At 38.4% G+C, this 25,674-nt stretch overlaps 1 protein-coding gene across 2 annotated transcripts in view; it reads right to left on the reverse strand.

Annotated features, from left to right (window-relative positions):
* GUCY1A2 (guanylate cyclase 1 soluble subunit alpha 2) overlaps positions 1 to 25,674 on the reverse strand; it is a 327,843-nt gene that overhangs the window by 52,426 nt on the left and 249,743 nt on the right. For both annotated transcript variants that reach the window (XM_045077525.1, XM_045077524.1), the window contains exon 7: positions 11,798 to 11,952. In XM_045077525.1, coding sequence (XP_044933460.1) covers positions 11,798 to 11,952 — 155 coding nt within the window. The remainder of the gene's footprint in view (positions 1 to 11,797; positions 11,953 to 25,674) is intronic.

Consider the following 25,674-nt stretch of genomic DNA (forward strand, 5'->3'; position numbering starts at 1 on the left):
AATGATGTATCTGATCAGGGCTAGTAACCAAAATAAAGAAGTTATACAAGTCAACATCAAAACAGATCTGATTTCAGAAACTGGCCAGTGGACCTGACTGGACATGCTGCGGAAGAGCAGGAGAAGTAGATCAATTATAAAATGAGAAAAGCAAAAATCATTTGAAGGTTAAGGAAAATTTCCTATCACTGTAGTTATAGAGTCTTTTGCTTAGGCCAATTGTTTGATAACTCATGCCATTTCAAAATCTGCTAACACTAGCCTGAATATAATCAATTATTATAGTTTCACAGGTCAGTAACATAAAGAAAAGAGAGGTGTTTATTATGTGTGCACTACTGCAAAACTGGGATGAGTGAGAATAAAGATGGGTATAAACTTCACATTTATTGGAGAAAAAGGGGGAAAACATCAAACATGGAAAACTAGAAACTCATTAACTATTTTTTTTTCCAGAAATAAACTGCTCTACGTGAAGGAGGAATGGTCCTTGGCCATTACTGGTTATAACAAAGATGACTTATTTGGGAAAAGTCTAAAAAATGAAGACTTATCATATAGAAGCTATAACTTCAATTTTTAAAACTTTATTCCTTATGTCTAAAAAATTTTGAGCAAATACCCAATTGTTTCTCCAACTCTTGTATAAGAAACTCAGTTTGTCTGATAAGAAATGTAAAGTGACTTAAGTAATTACATGTAAGTAATAATATTCATAGGAACACACTTTGTAATGGTTAAAAATTAGGAAAAAAACAAAAGTTGATCAACAGAGGAACAGACAAAAAATATTAGAATATAATGGAAAGTTGTATAATAAAATGATGAACAAGTCTCATCATAGTACTGAACTTAAACATACAAATTTTTGTTTAAATAATAACCAATGTTAGAGAAATTTTCCTATAGTGAGATATCACATAGAGATTATAATACATAAAATTCTATTGTGTTTGAGAAAGTTAATGCATAGAACAGTAACCTTTAAACACACCAAAATTATTAGGGTGTTTGTCACCATGGAAGGCAGTAAGAATTCCAAAGGCTGAGGCAAATATAGTATTAAACCCGCGCTGGTATCATGGGTATTACTCTTGTTGATTTTTAGTGCTTCAAAATATTATAAAAGTTCATTGATTTAAAAAAATGCTATTTCAGGCAAAATGTATTTGGAATGAACAATTCAGAAGATTATTTTAGTTATCATATGTGCAAATAATCTATTCAGTGTTTATCATATAGTCTTACTAAAAATAAAGTCAGTATAAACCTCTCTGAAGATTTGAAGGTAATACTAATATTTCAGACAATATTGGATAGTCTATGGGATTTAATTCAGGAAGAAAACTGGAAATTTCAAGCTCTCATGAGCTAGACTTTCCATTTAATTTTTCAAATTTCCATTTGCTTTAAAAAAGTGCAACCTGCCTCTTTATAGAGAATGTCCCCAAGAATTCAATCCTGGTGTTTAACTTGCAGGTTCCTTGGAAAAGGGAAGTACATTCTGTACCTGCAGCGATGAACAGAGCAATTACCCACAACCGAGCCGTGCGGGTCAGCATGGACTGAACCAACAGAAGATACTCAGTCACAGCAAGATCACGGCCAGGAGTCAAGGCGCATTGTTTTTAGTGGTGCCCGGATCTATATGGAAGTCAAAGGTCAGTGAGGCCAACTGCTCTTCCGAAGCGCGGGAAGACAAGCAGCAACAGTAAAAGGATTCGGCAGTATCCTTAAGCTGTGCCCCATCAACGCAGTGGGGATAAGACCACCTGCGCTCAGTCAGTGGAGAGCCGGCCCTCTGCACGCCCTGAGCTGGCTTCCTTTCCACAACCTCGGTGAATTTTAAGGCACAATCTGGTCAAGTCACTCCTCTGTTTAACAGTCTTCAATCTTCCATACTCCTCAGTGAGGTGCTCAATAAGGTCTTCAAGCCCGAATCATTTCAACCATTGCAGGCACCAGAACATTGCGTTGTGTGTCGTTGTATGTCGTCTGCCCCCGCCCAACCCACAAACAAACCAAATTAGAACCAATTTCCATGTCCCCAGGCACCTGGGGGCTCACTCGGTTAAGCCTCTGTCTTCAGCTCATCATGATTCCAGGGCCCTGGACTGATTCTCCCGCTGGGCTCCTTGCTCAGCAGGGAGTCCGCCTCGCCCTCTACTCCTCCCCCGCGCTTGTGCTCTCCCTCTCAAAAAAATAAATAAAAGCTTTAAAAAAGAAAGTCTTCAGTATCTTTTCTTGCTCTTAGGCTGAAAACTGTTCCCACGACCTTCCAGCATCATCTCAGCTCCCTCTTGCTCTAACACTCTAGTTGGGGTTACTTCCACTCAGCGCCCCTTGACTGTGATTCACTGTCTGGCGGAGGTGCACGTATCACGCCCATGGTGATACACGCTCTGGTCTTGCCCATCAGGGCAGGGAGCCTGCGCATGCCGCTCGTCACTGGTACTGCAGGGCCCGTCACACTGCTTGGAATACAGGAGGTTCTGAACAAGCGTTTGTTGAAAGAAGGGAAGGAGGGGGGAACGCAGGGAAATAGCCAGAAAAGGTTTGCTTTTTAATTAGGTAAATGTAAAAATATTCTTATAAAGTACTAATAGGAATGACATGCTTGGGGACCAATCAGAAAAAAATACCTTTTCAAATCTGAATCTGTCTGTCCCCGGCTCTGTTTGGTTTGTTTGTGGGTTGGGCAGAGGCAGACGACACACCACACAATGTTCTGGTGCCTGCAATGGTTGAAATGATTCGGGCCTGAAGACCTTATTGAGCACCTCACTGAGGAGTATGGAAGGGGCAGGACGCCGGGCCTGTGTGGCTTGCACAGAGAGGGTCTCCTTTCTGCTCACGTGTAAACAAAGCCATCCACAGCCATCGTGTCTCAGCTCATGGCGGCATGAACTCCTCAAATAGTTAATTCATTCTTTCCATGTCATTTTTTAAATAGAAAAATGTTAACATGGGAACTGTCAGATCATCTGTATTATGCCCAGAATTGTGTTCAAAAAAGTGGAATAAGTTTAAAAGAGGCAAAACCCTTATATAAATACCCTCTAACTGACAGGTAGTTTTTAAGCAACCTGCAGTTCCCTTTCTCATCACCTCAGAAATCTAGATATCTTTCCTCTGGGAGTAATTTTCTCTCTAGATATATCAAAATTTTCAAAAATCACCATTATTATCAACTTCTATCTATATATACAAATTTCTTTGCTTCTTTTTTTTAAGATATAATTTTAAAACTCAAGGGACATTCAGGATAGACTGAAGGGTAGGAGGATCCTGAGCTCACTCGGACCCAAGGACACACTGAGGTAACAGCTGTATCTGCACTACTAACTCTGGAAATGACCAGAAGACTGACAGAGCAGACCCTGCACAGTTAATCCTCAAGGAGAGGCCACACTGAACAGGGCAGGAGGGGTGGAGATGCAGTTGGGAATCCAACTCCCAGCAAGACTAACTACCAACGGAAGGGGTATCACGACCCGGAGAGCAAGAGCAAATGGGGACCCCGCACTTCAGGAGGTGGCAGAATGACTCACCCTGAGAAACAACAGAGAAACAGCAGTGTGAAAAGAACTTGGGGTTTATGAGAAGGAGACTTATTCACTAATCCCAGCTACGTTCTGCATGGGCAGGGATCTTAAAGAGATTTCTCCGAGGAGGAAAGTGCTGGTGGGCGTCATTTTTCTTCCCCTCCCCGAGCCTAGGTCGCTGGACACTTACAGGAGCCCAAACCAACACTTTCTATCCACATTGCGAGAGTCGCATACCCAGCCCCCCAATTCCCTTTGTGGTCACCACAATTCAACCCACCAAACTTAGCAGACCTGCCACACTTTGTAAATAGCTCCAGCAGGGGTCAAGGCCACTCCCACTGCTCTGGGGAAGGGGTAAGATGACCTCTGTATTCCAGCATCTTGGTCTCACAGCTGTCTGCAGAGGCAGTAAGCCCCGCCATTCAGGGTGCCAGCAGCTGTGGCAGAGATGCTCACACACTGATGAGAACTCTCAGGCTTCCAGGAAGCAAACCCTGCCCTTTGGTACTATGTACAGTTCTGGCAGAAAGCCTGGGTGCAGACACTCAGCCCGACTTCGAAACTTGCCCACTCATGGGCCCACAGCAGCCTCGAGTCTCTCAACGGCGGGGAAACTAAACACCGCGCAGTGCCCCGACACTAGGTAGAGCAGGTCATTGTAGCAGGCTGGGCTAGAGGCAATCGTGGCTCAGCCACAACGGAAAGGACATGTGGCCCACAAGGGCGACACCCCTGGAGCACCTAGTTTGGGTGACCAAGGGGATATCCCTATAGGACACCACAGGGCCTCTTCTACACAAGATCATTACTTTAAAGACCAGGTGACATAACTGACTTCCCCAAGACATAGAAACAAACACGAAGAGTCAGACAGAACAAGGAGATAAAAGAATATGTCCCATATGAAAGAACAAGAAACAGTCACAGTAAAATAACTACATGGAACAGAGATTAGCAACGTGCCTAATACTGAATTCCAAGCAGTGATCATAAAGATAGTCTCTGGATTTGAGACAAGAGTGGATGGAATAATGAGAATGTCAACAGGAAGACAGAAATATGGAAAAAAATAACCTCTCAGCAATAAGAAATTCAATTAATGGAATCAAAAAATTGACTACATGGAATCAACAGCAGAAGAGTGCATCAGCAATCTGGAAAACCAGGTAATGGAAAGCAACCACGCTGAACAAGAAACACAAAAAATATTAATAAATGAAAAAAGTTAAAGGAGCTCAGCAACATCAAGTATAATAACATCAGTATTATAGGGATCCCAGAAGGAGAAGAGATAAAGAAGGGAAAATAGGGGGGCGCCTGGGTGGCTCAGTGGGTTAAAGCCTCTGCCTTCGGCTCAGGTCATGATCCCAGAGTCCTGGGATCGAGCCCCACGTCGGGCTCTCTGCTCTGCAGGGAGCCTGCTTCCTCCCCTCTCTCTGTCTGCCTGCCTCTCTGCCTATTTGTGATTTCTCTCTCTCTGTTAAATGAAGAAAGATACAAAGAAAGGAAGGAAGGAAGAAAAAGAAAGAAAGGCAGGCAAACAGGGATGCATGCCTGGGTGGCTCAGTCAGTTAAGCATCTGCCTTCGGCTCTGCTCATAATCCCAGGGTCCTGAGATCTAGTCCTGCCTGGGGCTCCCTGCTCAGCCGTCAGCCTGCTTCTCCCTCTGCCTGTTATTCCCCCTGCTTGTACTCTCTCTATTTCTCTGACAAATAAGTAAATAAAATCTTTTTAAAAAATGGGGTGGGGGAGAAAATTTATTAGAAGAAATAATAGCTGAAAACTCCCCAAATATGGGGAAGGAAACAGACATCCAGGTCCAAGAAACAGAGAACCCCTAACAAGATAAACCCAGTAGGTCCATACCATGGCAAATAACAAACAAAACAGCAAAAGCAATGATCAAGTATCTTACAGCTACAATACAAAAACACACAATCAAAATGCGAGGGAAACCCCATAAGGCTATCCACAGAAACTCTGCACACCAGAAGAAAGTGGCAGGATAAATTCAAAGTGCTAAAGGTTAAAAACAAAAAACAAAACAAAAAAAACAAAAACACAAACACCAAAAGTACTCTATCCAGCTAGACTATCATCTAGAACAGAAGGACAGAAAAAGTGTTTCCCAATTAAAAATTAAAGGGATTCATCACCAAACCAGCCTTATACAAAATGTTAAAGAGAATTCTCTAAGTATAAAGGTAAGGCCATAACTGGAACAAAATTATGAAAGGAAAAAATTTCACTGATAAAAGCAAATATATAGTAGAAATAGATCAATCACTTACAGTATTCAGGTTAAAACAAAAAAAGTGGTAATGAAATCAATCATATCTACAAAAATTCAAGAATACATAAAATATAATATCATAATCACAAAAAATGGAGGAGGAATAAAAATTCAGTCCTTGCAGTGTGTTTGAACTTAAGGAACTGTAACTTTAAATACAGACCACTGCACACATAAGGTGTTAGATATGAACACATGGTAACCACAAATCAAAAGCTTATAATACAGATGCAAAAAATAGAAATTCAAGCATAACACTGTTCAAAGCCGTCAAACCATAAGGGATAGGAGCAAGAGAAGAAGAAACATAGAAGAACCAGAAGAACAACCAGAAAACAATTAACAAGTACATGCCTATCAACCATTTTCAATGTAAATGATCTAAATGTTCCTATTAAAACACAGAGGATGACTAAATGAATTAAAAAACAAGACCCATATGCATCCTGCCTACAAATTTCAATTCAAACCTACAAACACATGCAGGCAAAAAGTGAAGGAATAGAAAAACATATGCCATGCAATGAAAGTGCACAAAGGGTAGCACTTCTTGTATCAGACAAAATAAACTTCAAAACAAAGACTGTAGCAAGAAGCAGTGCAGGGCGTTACATCATGATAAAGGGAACAACCCATGAAGAGGAGGTAACAGTTTGTAAATACCTGCAGACACAACCCAGGAGCACCAAAATATATAAAGCAAATATTAACAGACAGAAACAAATGGACAGTAATATACTACTACTTGGGGCTTTAACACCCCACTTACATCAACGGATCGATTACCCACACAGAAAATCAAAAAGGGAAGAGTGGCTTCAAAACTCACATCAAACCAGATGAACCTGACATATATAAAGAATATTCCATCCTCAAACAGCGGAATAAAAATTCTATACGTGCATAAGGAACACTCTCCAAGACAGATTACATGAGAGACCATAAAATAAGCTTCAGTAAATTTAAGAAAATTGAGATCATATAAAGTATGTTTTCCAATCATAACAGTATGATACCAGAAATCAATTATAAGAAAAATCCAGAAAAAAACCACAAACATGCAGAGGGTAAACAACATGCTGTTCAACAATTAGTGGGTCAACCAAGAAACCAAAGAAAAAAAAATCAAGGAATACATGGGACAAATGAAAATGAGAACACGGCAGTCCGAAACCATGGGATGCAAAACGGGATGCAACACAAGCAGTCGTAGGGAACTTGACAGCAATACAGGCCTGCTCAAAAAACAAGAAATTCTCAAAAAACCTAACTTTACACCTGAGGAGCTACAAAGGAAAAAAAAGTACAAACAAACCCAAGGTTAGAAGAAGGAAAGAAATAAAGATCTGTGCAGAAATGAACAAAACAGAGACTAAATGGACAATGTAAAAGATCAAATGAAACCAAGAGTTGGTTTTCTAAAAAGATCAACAACACTGAAAAAATTTTAGCCAGATTCATCAAAGAAGAAAGAGGATTCAAATAACATCATAAATGAAGGAGAAGAAATAGCAGCTGACGCCACAGAAATACAAAGTATTACAAGAACATATTATGAAAAGTTCAATGCTCACATACTGGAGGACTTAGTCAAATGGATAAATTCCAGAAACATACCGTCTTCTAAAACTGAATCAGGAAGAAATAGAAGATTTGAGCTGAGCAATTACTAGTAAGGAAATTGAATCAGTAATCAACAAACTCCCAACAAATAAAAGTTCCAGACCACATGGCTTCACAGGTGAAGTCCACTAAACATTTAAAGAAGAGTTAATACCTATTCTTCACAAACTGTTCCAAAAAATGAAAGTGATGAAAACTTCCTAACTCAGTCTACAAGGCCAGCATTATTGTGAGATACCAAAACCAGACCGAAAACACCACAAAATTAAACAAAATCAGTTCACCTCAGTGGCCCAGTCAGTTAAGGGTCTGACTCTTGGTTTTGGCTCAAGTCATGATCTCAGGGTCCTAATATCAAGCCACACGTCAGGCTTCACACTCAAGGTAGTCTGCTTGTGCCCCTCCCTCTTTTCCCCCCTTACCCTGGAAAAATGAAATCTTTAAAAAAAAAAAAGTGCAAAACAACCAACCAACCAACTACAGGCCAATATATCTGATGAACATAGATGCAAAAATCCTCAAATGATTATTACACCCAATGCAGCAACACACAAAAAATTATTCACGGTGATCAAGGGGGATTTTTTCCAGGTATGTAATGGTGCAAGTCGGTCAAGTATGATACATCACATTAACAACGGGATAAAACCATAGAGTCATCTGAAGAGATGCATTTGATATTTTCAACATTCTTTCATGATGAGAACTCTCAACAATGTGGGTGCAGAGGGAACAGAACTCAACATAATAAAGGCCGTATATAACCAACCCACAACTAACATCATACTCAGTGGTGAAAAACTGAGAACCTTCTCTCTAAGATCAGGAACAAAACAAGGGTTCCATTCCTGCCACTTTCATTCAACGTAGTGCTGGAAGTCCCAGCCATAGTAATCAGACTAGAAAAAGAAACGAAAGAGCTCCAAATTGCTAAGGAAGAAATAAAGCTGTCAGTCTTTGTAGATGACGTGTTACTATCTATACTATATACAGAAAACCCTAAAGAAACCACCAAAAACTATTAGAAATGATAAATGAATCCAGTCAAGTCGCAGGACACAAAATCAATATAAAGCGTGTCATGTCTCTATATGCTAGTAACAAAGTAGCAGAAGAAAAAATTAAGGAAACAATTCAATTTACAGTTGCACCAAAGGATAAAATACCTAGGAATAAATTTAGCCACACAGGTGAAAGTTCTAATCTCTGAAACCTACAAAACATTACTGAAAGAAATGGAAGATAAAACAAATGTAAAATCATAGCAGGCTTATGGATTTGAAGAATTATTATTGTTAAAATGTCTATATTATCCAAAGCAATATATAGATTAAATGCAATCTCCTTTAAAACATCTAGAGCATTTTTCCCACAACTAGAACAAATAAAATTTGTGAAGAACCAGAAAAGGCCGTGAATGGCCAAACCAATCTTGAGAAAGAAGAACAAAGCTGGAGGTTACACATCTCAGATTTCAAGATGCACTTACAAATCTGTAATAACCAAAACAATAAGGCACTGGCACCAAAAAAGACACACAGATCAATGGAACAGGATAGAACCCAGAAATAAACCTAAACGTATATGGTTGATTAATAAGTAACAGAGGAGGCAATATACAATGGGAAAAAGACAGAATTTTCACAAAACATTTTTGAGAAACTGTGTAGCTACATGCAAAAGAGTAAAACTGAACCACTTTCATATATCACACACAAAAATAATCTCGAAATGGATAAAAGGCCTAAATGAGACACCTGAAACCATAAGACTCCTAGAGGAAAACAGAGAGTAATCTCTTTGCCATTGGCTTTAGCAACATTTTTCTACATATGTCTCCTAAGGCAAGGGAAAGAAAAGCAAATATAAACTTGGGACCCCACCAAAATAAAAAGTTTTTGTAAAGCAAAGGAACCATAAGCAAAATGAGAGAGTAACCTACCAATGAGAGAAGATATTTGCAAATGATCTATCTGATAAAGGGTTAATATCCAAAATCTAGAAAGAACTTATAGAACTCAGCATCACAAAAACAATCTGATTAAAAAATGGGCAGAGGACCTGAACAGACATTTTTCCAACTTTCCAAAGAGACACATGGATGGCCAACAAACACATGGGAAGATGCTCAGCATCACTCATCACCAGGGAAATGCCAAACAGTCCCCCCAACCAAAACCAAACAAGACACCCAGACACGGTGAGATATCACCTTATACCAGGCAGACAGCTACTATCAAAATGCTGAGAACAGCAAGTGCTGGCAAGGATGTGGAGAAAAGGGAAACCTTGTCACTGTTGGTAGGAATGTACACAGCTGCAGCCCACTGTGGACGATAATGTGGAGTTTCCTCCAAATGTTAAAAACAGAAATGCCATATGATCCAGTAATTCCACTCTCGAGTCTTTACCCCAAGAAAAAGAAAAAAGACTAATTCAAAAAGATACAAGCATCCCTGTGCTTATGGAAGCATTATTTACAATTGCCAAATATGGAAGCGACCCAAGTGTTCGTCGACAGATGAATGGATCAATACGGGGCATATATATGTGTGTGTGTGTATATATCATATATATGCATATATATTTATAACGGAGTACTATTCGGCCATAAAATAGAATGTGCTTTTGCCATTTTCAACAACATTAATGGACCTAAGTACAGAGGCCACTTTTAGGCAAACAGGTTTTAGCAATGGAATGCAGAAAGGACCAGAGTGACCACCTGGCTGACTACAGACAGGCCCATCAGGTGACCACCCCCCCAACCAACCCTAAAACATCCATAGGTCCTAGCTGACCCATGGGTTACTTAAAACCAAGCACAGTGATCAAAAGAAGAATTCTATATGCCACCATAGCTCCTCACTTTCTCTCTTTAAAAGCAGTCCACTGCCTTGTGGCAGACAACCCTCCTCTGTTGTCCTGCTCAGCACTCACTATGGGTATATTCAGTAAATATCTATCTCCTTTGTTCTGCCTCAGTGAATTCTTTCCTCTCCCCTGCCCCCAGCTTCCAGCTGATCATTGCCCCACATCTGGAGGCCCCCATCTGATTGGGAGACACTAGAACATATGACACTAAATGAAATAAGTCACAGAACAACCAATACCATAGGATTTCATTTGTATGTGGCACCTAAAAACCAAAACGAAGAAAAGGGACCAAAAAACTGATGCTTAAGTACAGAGAACGAACTGCCGGGTGCCATCAGGGATGTAGGTGGGAGGGTAGGTGAAATAAAGAGGATAAAGAACCACAGAGTCCCAATATAAAATAAGTCATGGAGATGAAAACTACAGCATAGGAAATATAGTCAATAATATTATAAAAACATTTTACGATGACTTATGATTGCACTTACCGTGTGAACACTGAGTAATGTATAGAATTGTCAAAGTAATTTGTTATATGCTTGAAATTAATATCACATTGTATGTTAATTATACTTCAATAAAAATAGAAAAAGAAAAAATATCAATGGTCATTATTTCCACTCAACAGTTTTACAATATGATTTCTTAGTTTCCAAACCACGGCACCAATTAGCTTGCAGAACAATGCCAAGCATAAAACCAAAATCTAACATACAGGAGATAGTCATCTTAATCTAGAAAAGTGCATCCTACCAATGCATTTATTCATTAATTCAACAAATATTTAAAGAGTACTTATATGTGTTACGCATGTTCTGCAAGTTCTGGGAATATAATGATGAGCTAGAAAAGATGTGGTCCCCGTACCTAGGAAGTGCAGTAACCAGTAGGTGAACGGACATCTACCAGGTACAAAATACAGATGTGTTCAGCTGTCAGCTGTGGGTGTAGAGTTGTTAAATATGACCTTTAAGATAGTTTGAAGTTTAACTCTTTGCCCAATATATATTTAACTTTAGAGATTCATTATTTGCCTTAATTATTCCAAAGAATAAAAGCAGACAAAAATGTCTTTTCTCTCTCATTCCCCGGACTTTTATAAATATTGAGGAACATTTGGAAAATGTGAGGACTCTGGGTGTGATGCCGAAATCTCCAACACTTGCTCTCCTGTATTCAAACAGGTGTACCTCAGAAGAAGGGCAACTGTGGGAAATGACAAACCTATGTTTACCTCTCAGTCAAGTCAGGCTCCTCGTGCCCTCTCTCCTGGTGCGCATATAAACATTTATGTGACAATTGCTATCTTTCAGACTGGGTGGACCTACTCCTATCACCTTAGAGAATGACATTATCAAAAACAGTATAAATAAATACAGGGTCTCACAAATGACAGGATGTTAGCTCAAGCCAAGGCCAAAGACAGGAGGAGGAGGAGAGGTCAGAGAACACTTACTGGTAAGTGGTGGGGCTGACGTTGATGCGCCGAGGGTGACTTCCTGATTCGAATTTGCTTGCCAGAGTGACATTATTCCCAAACAGGCAATATCGTGGCATTCTCACCCCGACAACTCCAGCGAGCACAGAACCCGAGTGAATGCCTATCCTCATCTAAAAAAAAGAAAGAAAAATAAAAAGAATATATTTATGCTTTCTTTCGGCATGCAGTTCTTTTAGTGAAAAGTAATTTTGTAAGCCACTGAACTTGGATCTCCTCAAAGACAGGAACTGGGCCCTGGCCATTTTTGTGAGCCTGATATCTGGATCATTATAGTGCCAATGAACATGAATACCGTGGAACCAATGAGTACATTAATTTACTACAAGAAAAAATTATGTTTAATTTGCTATATAAATCTGGTAATAAGTCAAATCACATTTCTTCTGTACAGAGTCTTTTGTAATATATAAAAAATGTATATTCTCCCTCTAGTTATTCTTATATACAACCCTATTTTTCCCTTCATAGAATTAAGCACAATTATAAATTATATTTCTGTTTATTTTGTTTAAATGTTAGATTGTCCTGAGAGAAGGATCCATATCTATTTTTTTAATTAAATTTATTTATTTTCAGCATAACAGTATTCATTATTTTTGCATCACACCCAGTGCTCCATGCAATCCATGCCCTCTATAATACCCACCACCTGGTACCCCAACCTCCCACCACCCCCGCCACTTCAAACCCCTCAGATTGTTTTTCAGAGTCCATAGTCTCTCATGATTCACCTCCCCTTCCAATTTCCCCCAACTCCCTTCTCCTCTCTAATTCCCCATGTCCTCCATGCTATTTGTTATGCTCCACAAATAAGTGAAACCATATGATAATTGACTCTCTCTGCTTGACTTATTTCACTCAGCATCATCTCCTCCAGTCCCGTCCATGTTGCTGCAAAAGTTGGGTATTCATCCTTTCTGATGGAGGTATCATACTCCATAGTGTATATGGACCACATCTTCCTTATCCATTCGTCCGTTGAAGGGCATCTTGGTTCTTTCCATAGTTTGGCGACCGTGGCCATTGCTGCTATAAACATTGGGTACAGATGGCCCTTCTTTTCACGACATCTGTATCTTTGGGGTACATACCCAGGAGTGCAATTGCAGGGTCATAGGGAAGTTCTATTTTTAATTTCTTGAGGAATCTCCACACTGTTCTCCAAAGAGGCTGCACCAACTTGCATTCCCACCAACAGTGGAAGAGGGTTCCCCTTTCTCCACATCCCCTCCAACACATGTTGTTTCCTGTCTTGTTAATTTTGGCCATTCTAACTGGTGTAAGGTGATATTTCAATGTGGTTTTAATTTGAATCTCCCTGAGGGCTAGTGATGATGAACATTTTTTCATGTGTCTGATAGCCATTTGTTTGTCTTCATTGGAGAAGTGTCTGTTCATGTCTTTTGCCCATTTTTTTTTATATGATTGCCTGTTTTGTGTGTGTTGAGTTTGAGGAGTTCATTATAGATCCTGGATATCAACCTTTTGTCTGTACTGTCATTTGCAAATATCTTTTCCCATTCCGTGGGTTGCCTCTTTGTTTTTTTGACTGTTTCCTTTGCTGGCATAAAAAAGACACATAAACCAGTGGAATAAAGTAGAGAGCCCAGATATGGACCCTCAACTCTATGGTAAATTAATCTTCGACAAAACAGGAAAAAATATACAGTGGAAAAAAGACAGTCTCTTCAATAAATGGTGCTGGGAAAACGGGACAGCTATTTGTAGAAGAATGAAATTCGACCATTCTCTTACACAGTACACAAAGATAAACTCAAAATGGATAAAAGACCTCAACGTGAGACAGGAATCCATCAGAATCCTAGAGGAGAACATAGGCAATAATCTCTTCGATATCAGCCACAGCAACTTCTTTCGAGATATGTCTCCAAAGGCAAAGGAAACAAAAGCAAAAATAAACTTTTGGGACTTCATCAAAATCAAAAAACAAAGAAGCAATCCATATCTATTTCTCAACTGCTGAATATTCAGTACTTAGTATTGTACTTAGAGCAAAGTAGGCCCTCAACAGTAAATGATAAATGTTGATAAATTGTCAGAATTCTTCAACATTATATTAAAATGAAGTTAATGAAGTTAAAGAGAATTTAACCCTCGAGTCAGCCAAGAAGTATCTACTGAAAACCCTGGAAAATATATTAAGTGCTGTGTATTTTACATTGTGAATCTGATAAATATAGTCTGACCCATGCCTTCCATGTGCAGTTGGTATGTACTTAAATGTGATTACAGCAATGACACTGTATCTACAAAGTCTACACCAAAATAACTGAAGCTAATGTTGACCCAGTGGGAAATGTTATCCTTACTGCTAAGGGAATGTGGAAGAGAAGGAAGAGATCTGACCCCTAGATGCCTACTACCTAAGTGAAATGTCACCCTTCACCACCACATCTGCTTTTGGCCCTGTAGTTGTGAAGACAAGAAGTCATTCTGTGACTGACTTTTGTCATGGACTGGAGAGTTTAGTACTTATCAAGTGTTAGTAAGACAGGTTGAAACTAAGGTGATCTGGCTGGAATTCTTAATAAACCTCTTCATCTATTTTTTAAAAAATGATCCTAACACTAATTTGGAAATTCAACAGGCTAGGAAGAATCAAGGTAAATTTCAGAAAGAAGAAAGAATATTTTCTTACTTGTATAAATGTATCTAATTAGTACGTGGATATCATAATACTGGTGTCTAGACAGAGAAACAGACTAACAGAAGAGATCGCCCAGGAAGACTTCCATGCATATATAGGTGGTTGATATATGATAGGGTTGGCATTTCAGGTTAGTGAGAACAAGATAGTATTTCCATTGGGCTGCTCTGGATCGAATGTATCTTCATGTTGAAAAAAAAAATTCCAAGTAGATTAAAGATCTTAATGTAGAAGGCAACTTTACAGCTTTAAAAGTAATTGTTTTAAGATAAGGGTCAATGTGCAGTATCAAAAATACTCTAAAACACAGAAATCCTAAAGAGTGTACTTTGATCAGTCTCTCAGTAACAATTTCCAGGGTGAGTGATCCATATGGTCAGGAAGCTCTGTTCGGTCAGGGACCAGTTCCTTATCACCAGTTTTCTCCTCATGCTTGTCACCTATTCCTTACTGGGAAACCTGAAGCTGAATCAGGAGCACCCTCATGTTCAAACTCATAATGGGGCAAAATAGACCCTTCCTGCCCAGGGGAAAGGTCATGATGTTGCCTTTTCAGGTGATCTTCATTTTCCTTCTGTCTAAAAGAATTTCTTAAACAATTTTTGCATGATAGGTTTATGATGATGAATTCTTTTGGCTTTTGTACATTTGATAAAGTCTTTATTTTGTCTTCCTATCTGACAGATATTTTCGCTGGGTATAGAATTCTAGGTTGACAGGGTTTTTCCCCCATCCTTGCCATACTTTAGTATGGCATTGTCTCCTTTGCATTGTTACCTATGAAAACACTACTGCCATTCCTTTCTTAATTCCTTTATATGTAAAAGATCTTTTTTTTCTTCTGGTTGTTTTGAGTTTTTTCTATTTTTTGCTAGTTTTGCAAAATTTAGTTTCGATTTCTCTTGATGTTGTTTTCTTCATGTTTCTTACATGTGGGGTTTGTTGGGTGTCTTGGATCTGTGGTTTTATAGTTTTCATCAAATTTGGAAGAATTTCAGCTATTCTTCAAATATGTTTTATATCCACCTTTCTCTCTCAGAGACTCCAAGTACATATCTATTGGGATACTGAAAACTATTTCCATGGTTGACTAATTTACTCATTTAAAATATTTTTTTCTGTTTATTTTGGATAACTTCTGTTGTAATGCCTTCAAATTTGCTAATCTTTTCTTTTGGAATGTCTAATCTTTTGTTAACCTTATTCAGGGCATGTTTCATCTCAGAAATTGTGTTTTTCATCTCTAGAAGTTCAATTTGGAAATTCTTTTTCAGGTATCAAATTACCTTTTGAACATATGGAATACAGTTAAAATAACTGTTTTAATACTTCACTAATTCAAACAACTGTGAGTCTGTTTCAGTTTTGATTGGTCTTTCTCATCATTATGGGTCATATTTTTCAGTTTTACAATACGCTAGTAATTTTTGGTTGGATGTTCGGTATCATTAATTTGACTTTGTTGAATGCTGGATTTTTTTTATATTCCTTTAAGATTTTATTTTATCTGAGAGAGAGAGTGAACGAGCACAAGCAGGGAAGAGTAGCAGAAGGAGAGGGAGAAGCGGACTCCCCGCTCAGTAGGGAGTCTGATGTGAGGCTTGATCCCAGGACCCTGAGATCATGACCTGAGCCAAACACAGACACTTAACCCACTGAGCCACCTAGGTGCCCCTATTTTTCATAATCTTGTAAATATTCCTGAGTTCTACTTAGGGATGTAGTCAGATTATTTGGAAATAATTTGTTCTTTTTGAGTCTTGCTTTTTTAAGATTTGCTGGGCAAGGCCTGAGGAGTATTTCATGTAGGGCTTGTTATTCCACACCACTAAGGCAAGAATGGACCCAGTGCCCATGTTTTAGGAGGTACTCCCGTCTTACTGATGGGAGCAAGCATTTTTCCCCGCAGGTCCTGTGTGAATGCCAAGAACCTTTTGCTCTAATCCTTCCAGGTGTTTTTCCCTATTAGACTCAGTGGTTTCCTCAGATGCAAACAGTAATCAGGGCTGTGCAGAACACATAGGAGGCTCTGCAAGATCTCTGTGGGTTTTGTGCAACTTTCTCCTTGCCGGTACTCTGTCTGTGACCTCTGACTTCTCTGATCTCCCCAGACTCTCAGCTCTGTCTCTTCCACTCCAGGAGTTCATTGGATGCCTCCTGGTTTGCTTCTCCTTGCACCACAGCCTGGATGTTCCCAAAGCAATAAATCAGGGAAATCGTATGTCTCATCTCATTTGTTTCCTATCTCAGGGATCACTGCTTTCTACTGCCCAGTGGCCAGTGTCATACACTGTTCTACTATATTTTTTTCCTCCAGATTTTTAATCGTTTAAGGTAGAAGTATAAATCCAGTCTCTGTTATTCTATATTAAATGGGAGAAGTTAGATAATACTTTTTTTTTTTTTAAGAAGCCTATCTTTCTGAAAAATGTAGGCCTGTTTCTGATAAGTTACTATCTATTTGGGTTTAAAAAGGTTAAAAAAATGCTGAGTAATAATAGTCCTTTTAATCAAGATAATTATAAGCCACCTTTCTCTAAAGTTAGCAAAGGATTTTGCAATATTATTATATTTCTTTAAGTTTCTTTCTGCTTTTACAAGACCTATTTATATTCAGCTCCCTGTGTAATGCAGGCTTGCCTGAAAAACACTCAGACCTCAGATACAAAGATTGTCAGTTTGGGCCTATAATCACTGTACTGGTCCCTTTAAGCAGGAGGCCCAAAGAAGTGAATATCACATTGACACATCTCACAGCCTCTTTATTCTGTGCTTTTTGTTTGAGAAAAAGACTCCATACCCCACACCAACTACATGGAAAGCTTATATGGTTCCACCAATGCTTCCTTTCAAAAGACCTGAGGGTTTTTTTAAACCAAATTATCAAAATGAGAATTATTATAACCTGAAAAATATTCATCATCAAAACCCTGATATCTTGGGGTGGGTGGATGGAGAAGTGGTCATTTAAAAAAATTATCTTTTAGAAGGCCACTGACAACATACACAAACATATCAACAACCACACAAAGAGCAGAGACCTGTTGTCCTTGTCTCTACCATATAATAAAATGAAATTCGGAGAATTATTTAATTGTGGAAGTAAGGAGATCTCATGGGAACTTACAAATGAAATCATCAGACTCTTTTAATTTGCATCTCCTCTGACAACTTATTGAGATTTCCGAGGAATTATTGCCTATCTATGGAAATAAGTGATTGCCTCACTCAGAGTATATCAAGAACATCTAGAAGGTACACAAAATAGACACATTTAATGCTCAATGAGGAATATAGATTCACTTTGAAGAGCTTTAACATTATTTAAATAATTTAACCACTCAGTACCATCAGCATCAATCTGCCCAGTACCTCCTAACTTTGTATCCTAACTAAAGGGGTGGGGGCTGCGCACTAAACCAGGGGTCGTTACCTAGGGACATTTCCGCCCTTCAGTCAACATCTGGCAATGTCTTGAGACATTTTTTTATTTTCACCGCTGGGATGGGGAGCTGCTACAGGCATCTGCTCAGTCGAGCTAGGGATGCCCAGGACAGCTTCCCCACAACAAAGGATTTTCCAGTCCAAAGTATCAGCAGTGCGGAGTCCGAGAAAACCTGCACTGAACAGACTTCCAGCAACTGATACTTAGAAGACCAGCACAAATGCAAAATAATAAATGCATGTATCAGATCAAAGCTTTGATGTGTAACACCAGACTTCACTTTTTAGAGGACACTTACGAAGAAGAAAAAATCGTGTTTGTCCTAGGGAATCACTGAAAAACACAGTAACTTCTGGATCTATCCTGAGGTTAGGATATCTGTTACCCCGCCTCCTGCACCTGTATGTGTGAAACACTACACAACCCCGGGAAACATCAAAGTCCCCAATTATCAAAAAATGCCATTATTCTTATAATACTGTACCGATCGTTCATTAGCTGAGGCACAAACACAACTGCATTTTTAGACATTTCTCCCACGACTCCTAAAAATAGAAGGCTTATGTAGTTCAATCTCAGCCAAAACTCCCTGGTTTAGTCAACAGAAATCTTTGGGTTGGAAGACAGCAACGGATTCATTAGTCTGGCTCCTCATTTCACAAATAAACTGAAGTCCAGAGGAGCACAATGAAAAAGAGCAATTAGCCCACAGTCAGCACTTCCAAAAATGGTCAGTTCTCTTCCCATACGCCACGGTACCCAACTACACTGCTTGCGGCATCAAAGGCAACGCTACAGACCCGTTTATAATTCAGTCAATACGTTTACTAATTCCCCAATGTCCAAATCCAACTGAAACCATGATTAACATGAGTTCCGAGCCAGCAAGTTATTAAACAAATACCAGTTTGTGTTGAAATAGTCCTATTTGAGCAAGACAGAATGTCCACATTCAAACAGAAGGTCTATAGTAAAAAAAAACAAAACAAAACAAAAAAAACAAAACCAAACCAAGACTTCTGGTAGAAAATGCCAGTTAGCAGTTTACTCATGTCTGCATTTAAGTTTCATTCTTAGATTCATGTTGTTAAGATTTTAAGCTGTTAAAAATAGTTAATTAACTGTTTGAATAGTCAGGCCACTAAAATCATGATTCACATGATTAGGAAATGGGGAGGGAAGCAAGTACTTCATCCTTCTCCCATATTACCATGCATTATAGGTTTTATCATAAAATATTCCCTTCCCTAATAAAATGAGATAAGTGAAATTGATCTTCACATTTTTATCATGTTTTTATTAATAATCACTATCTCCCTGACAGGAAAATACCAATTAATGTTTTAAATTCTTATTTTAAAGCTCAAGATTCTTAGGCAGAATAGAATCAACTCATAAAACGTAGGTAGTTTTGTTTTTTAAACAACTTCTCCTTGTTTACCCCATGTCCAAGAAAACAGGGAGAAATAATCTCTGTCGATATGTGGCATTTTCCCTTCTATCAGGGGACTCAGCCTCCAAATGGTGGTGTCAGGATGTCGCATTCTCAAGTCATATACTTGAACAAACAGCACTTTGGGCAAAAATGTCTTACTGTGTTTACTTTAAACATCACAGAAGTACTATTCATAGACAAATTTCAATTTACAGAAAATATTTGACCCCCTACTCCCCAAAAAAGGCTCCCATCACCAGTATGGTAACCTATAACTTCAGACACAAGAAAGAGAATTATTTCTATAAAATAAAATGGTGACATTTCAAATAATAGGTCCTTTCGAGTTAGGGGAGAAAGTGAGTTTGTAATCTTGTTTATGTGTTTTTGAGGGGAAAGACAGGACCTTACCAGAGATGATTAGGAGGGCATGCCTGGAATCCTCCAACAGACACCACTGAACATGTTACTGGAGGCTGTGAAGGGGGTTCAGCAATATGGCCCAGCACCACCACCACTTATGATACTGTTACTGTGTACCGTTACTGTGTACCAAGAACCACTGTGATTATTTAAATACACTGGATGCCTAATATTTTAAATTTGACTGAACTTGTAGGAGAGTTATTATTAAATAGGCCTCTAAGTTGGATTTGAAAGTTGATCTTTGTGCAGAAAAAAATGCTTTAAGAATTGTTTTTAAAGAAAGAAACTGATTTAAATCAACTGACATATTTAAGTTAAATGTGCCTATATTTAGGAATACATATAATTTTGCAGTTGAGAAACACACCATTTTGTGCCAGAAATGTGGACAAGATACATCACTTAACATAGTATTGTAATTAAAAACATAAGGAACTGCTCATTATAATAACAAAAGCAGAATTAAAAGGAATATTTTAGAAATTTGAGAAAGTGATAGATACTATTTTCTACCAGCATTTGATTTTCATTCTAATATGTGGAAAATAATTCAAAACCTTTTTCTTTAAGAAACATCCAATCCTTGGCCGTCTATCCAGGATGCTAAGGAAACACTCTACTAATCATATCCATAACATTAACCAAATCATTGTATTACATACATCTTTACTATTTAATCACACAGATTGAAATTTATTTCTCATATCATAAAGGCATTCCTTGTTAATGGTTTCGTTTGTAACCAACAAAGTCTATAAATTGCTAAAACGTCAAAGCTCTTAGAAGCTTCTATTTTAAGACTACTACTAAAAAGTATTGCTACTAATTCTCTCTGTTAACTGATGTAAATCATTTACTGTCAAAATGCAGATCTTAACAGATAATCTGGAGCAAATTTCTAGTCTACAAGAAACTACAATATTGTGGACTCAAAAAAATTATTTTAAAAAAGTTTAAATATGTAGAAATGGGATAATGGGATTTAGCAAAGAATTCTAACAGCATGGAGTGTGTAATTATCAATTTATAAATTAAACCATCTAAACTATATTTTTTATTTATTTCTATTTTTATTATTTTTATCTATTTATGTATATCTTATTCTCAAGACCAAGGACCAAAGTCAGCCAATAGAATTACTTTCCTTTCAACAAAAATATCCCGAAGTTTGAGCCCTTTTGATAGTAACCTGGGAAATGCGCAATTTCAAAGAATAGAAAATAACCCCTGCTTTTTCATACCTTAAAGGAATTATAAAATGCAACCTGAGGATCTTGAAGGGGCGGGGTGGGAGTTGGGGGCACCAGGTGGTGGGTATTAGAGAGGGCACGGATTGCATGGAGCACTGGGTGTGGTGCAAAAACAATGAATACTGTTATGCTGAAAAGAAATTAAAAAAAAATGCAAAATGTGAGACCATGTTTGCCCTCTTCCACTCCTCATTCCTTCCTCAGCTCCCATCTCTTCCTTTCCCTTTGTGCCCCGCTCTCTCATCTAAAGTCCTCACCTAACAATTCGATCTCGGACACTTGCTAGGCACTGTGGAGGACAAGAAGGACACAAAGACTTTATTCACTTCAATGAAGCTCAGATCTTACAAAGCAAAGATAGGAATCTTATTTAAGAAAAACATACACGTGGTCAATAAATACCACCTTCAGATTCTAGATATTAAAATTATTGTTAAAAAAATTAAAAACAAAATTTGCAGATACATGATTTTCCACTTAAATACTACTTAAAACCCAGTTCTTCTATGAGGAAATGGCATATACTATATTGTGATGTCCGTGCCTACTGCTGATAATCAAATTTCTTTAGGCCAAATTTAATTCATTTCACATCTCAAAAGTTCTATGTCTGAGATAGAAAAAATGCACTTGATAGATGTGTTCAGTAAAAAATCTTTACTAATTATCCTCTTTTGTAAGCCACACCTTTCTCCTTTGTAAGAATTGATGACAAGGACAAGTTTACCCCCAAATAAAAGGAAAGTAACCAACTCCTGAGTTACAATGTGTAACTCTTGGCAACACTTCGAAATCAACTAGGGCGCTTTAAAATTGCTGTTTGGTTCTCGCTTCCCAAGATTCTGATGTAATGAGTTCGAAATAAGATGTGGGTCTTGGGACTTTTAACTCTGGACTTGCTACGTCTCTCACACACACTAACGGGTCATCAGTACCACAGGAGCCTGGTCGCTCCAGAGGCCTCCCTGCTTCCCAGCTCACGCCCTGAGCCTTCAAGATTCACATGCACACTAATTCCGTGCAGCCTTGAAAAGGAAACACAATATTCCATCTTGCTTCCAGAAGACAGTATTCCTGTGTATCTCTCGAAGACTTTTGAAAAGACTAAAAATACATGTTTTATTAAAATGTCAGCAAATAGTGAGGCACCTGGGTGGTTCAATCAGTTAAGCATCTGCCTCTGGCTCAGGTCAGGATCTCAGGGTCCTGGGATTGAGCCCCTCCTTGTGCTCCCTGCTCACCAGGGGGTCTTCCTTTCCTTCTCCCTCTGCCCCTCCCCCACCATGAGCTCGCTCTCTCTGTCTCTCTCTCTCTAATCAATAAATAAAATATTTTTTAAAAATTAGCCAATAGAGTAGAACTGTGAATATGCCTCAGACTTAATGCTTTTAGTAGGTTGGAGACAAAGGCTCATATATGGCATTTTATGGAGTTTCACACAACGAGTGGCAAAAGAACTATAAAGAGAAACCATCTCATCCTGGAGCGTTGATCACTGGAGGAGCCTAGCATAAGCACGGCAGCGGGTGGAGAGCACTGTAGGGTTATGGGTTCGGAAAGGGGTGCTGTCTCTTTGGAAGTTGTTATACTGGGAATCTGACCCATTGCTTACTTGCTAAATGGTCATGGGCAATTACTTCTCTACATTTTCTCATCTATAATATCGAGATAATGCATCGGCTTAGTAGGTGCATACTAATAAATCTTCACTCATATCCAATACGAAACACTAGGATTATAACTTGCACTGGGAAAATATTTTTTTAATCCTCTCATAGTGCAAGGGCTGGGGAATTTCTTGGTTCACAGACCTTATTCCACAAATATGGAAACTAAAGCAAAAGTGTGAGTGGTGTGCCAAAGAACATAGCTAGTGAGGGTTACACTCCAAATGGAAACAGGATTCTTACAGTTTCTACTGCATGAGTCTTTATAATCACATCTTGGTACTGCTCCTTCTTATTCTTTTTTCATCATTACAAGAGATGAAAATGCACAAGGGTAATTTATATTTATACAAACCTCCACAAAATCTGTTTAAATAGTTACACGTGTTATCAAAGGAATAACAAAAATTGTTTTCTGAAAACTTTGAAGAAATATTTTGCAAAGTAACAGGAAGCTACAGTAAAATTCAAATATAACAACAATCATAACTAAGCCTAAGGAAAGTGACCATTAAATGCAGTGTGCTATCCTAGATGGAATCTTGGGACAGGGAAAGGACAGTAAGGAAAAATTGAAGAAATATGAATAAATTATAGATTTTGGCTGATAATAATGTATCCATGTCAGTTTATTAATTATAACGATAGTGCCATACTATTTGGGGGGAAAACTGGGTATAGAGTTTTGGGAACTCTGTACTATCTTTGTGATTATTCTGAAAATCCAGAAGTGTTAGTAAATAAAAAGTTTATTTTAAAGTTTAAATCATGTATGATCCTGCACAGATAACAGCACAAATGTACAACCTTTTTTTTAATCTTTACAAATGTTACACGCCCTAATCCCATTGTGTTACTACGGCTGTTACCAACGTTTATTTCATCTGGGCATTAGATGGCGCTCACGCTCGCTTTACTGAGCAGGTTGGCTTTTGAATATCAACCACAGATACCTCAACTGGAGGTGTTTCTGGAAGATTTGGCCCAATATTAATTTTAAAGGTAAACTCTTTTAAATAAACCTTGGGTTGGGAGACAAAATGCAAACAACGAACAAAACTAGAAATTAAGAAATCACTACGCAGGCTTCACTGATCCCAAGGGGTCCAACGGTCACCTTCGAGGCAACCACAGGTCTCCAAGATGTGCATGTCTACTGTATCCATCGTCTTTATCAGCTTTTTGAAAGAGGCATGGATACTGCAGTATTTGAGAACCATTTACTTTACTATTCCCTTCAGTTTCAAACCACGTCTGTATCTTCATCTACCACTGAATTTTGTATTTAGTACACAATCTTTAAAAGTTTGTTGACTGAATAAGTGAACGGATCAGAAGAATGAATGAGAGGAAATTCTACACTGAACACAAACGTCACTCTTTCTTTCCTTGAATAACTTACCGCAGTGCATTTTTACCACTCAAGTTACTGGATACTTACTTATCTTTGTGTCCGTCATCAATATTTGCAAACTACAAATGAAAAGCATCTTTTAAACAGGGGACCTTCAATCTTTATATCTAAGTCCTGCCTCTGCTTGTCTTTTTAGTCTAGTGACTGATAAAGTAACATCATTTCAGAACTTTACAAGCATCTTTAGATCATCGCAAATCAGGCTAAAAATGAGTAGGAACTAGAGAATGACCGCAAAAAGAACATAAAAAGCTTAGCAACTGGAACTAAAACTACTACTCAAATCTCAAAATTGTTCTTTTTGGGCTGCTCCAGTCCAGCTTTGATGTTTTTATGTTTGATGGTCTTCTCTTGTACAAAATCTAAGGAAAACAGGCTCTCACGAATCAGTGAGTCCGTGGACTGGAGTAAGTCAGCTCTTCGAACCAGGGCTCTGCTGTTAACCTGGGCTTTGAGAGAAAGCTCTAAGGTTTGGAATGAAAGGCTTTGTAATATTTGCTTCTAATTAGTGGCACTGATGCCGTCCAAGCAAGCAAAAGAAAAAAGAGTGGGAAACTTTTTTCTTCAAAAAGGTAATGATAAATGAATATATACAAAGCCAGTCATCAAAGAGCAAATTCTGTGTGTGTGTGTGTGCGCGTGCACACGCGTGTGATACACACACACAATGCTAACTATAGGGGATCTCTTCACACATAGAATTCCTAGAACAGTATTTATGAATTTGTTCTGAATCCATTTTCTGAGCACATGAAATGCAGGATAAGAACTCGGTAGCTTGAACCAAACCATTTTATAGTTTAAAAAAAAAAAAGGATTTCTGATTCTTATTTTGTGTTTATCACTTTATGACTTTATAAAACTATATATATAATATATATGTACACATATATATAAAATATATGTATATATAGTTCTTTTGATATATTTTCTTATAGTACCAAGTGACCTACAGGTTCCTAAAAACACCAAGCTGACTTCACTCCCCTCGGCCTTTATCGTTAGTTCTTCCTTGATCTGACTCCCTTCTCCCACTTCTCTGGGGTCATTCCCATTCTTCATACACCCAGCTTAACCACCATCTGTGGCCCATGCCTGTGCGTAAGTGCTCCCTCTGCTTTCCTTAATTCTGGATCTCTCCGGATGGCTTCTCGTCTTTCAGACCACAGCCCGTACGTCACTTCTCCCAGGCAGCCTCTCATCGGGAAGATTGGGCTCGCTGGCATGAACTGTAGTCCCAGTGTTTCCCCTAACAGTTACTACATTTTATTAATTTTTTTTCATTATCTGTCTTCTCTACTTGGTGCTAAATCTGGGAAAACAAGGATTGCATCTGTCTAGCTCTCTGTTCCACCCCAGCACCTACTAAAACATTCCTGCACATAGTAGTAGCTCAATAAATACTGAAGTAAAATATGAATAAATCGTTTCTTTAAATACTTCAGAATCTTACTAAGCCTTCTGAATTAGATATTTGAAATGTGTTTTGTTTCCTTCAATTGTTCCTCTTCATAAAAGAAATGTCCT

The sequence above is a fragment of the Mustela putorius genome, unplaced genomic scaffold, assembly GCF_011764305.1.
Source record: "Mustela putorius furo isolate JIRA1106 unplaced genomic scaffold, ASM1176430v1.1 tig00000198_pilon_pilon_pilon, whole genome shotgun sequence".
NCBI classification, from domain to species: Eukaryota; Metazoa; Chordata; class Mammalia; order Carnivora; family Mustelidae; genus Mustela; species Mustela putorius.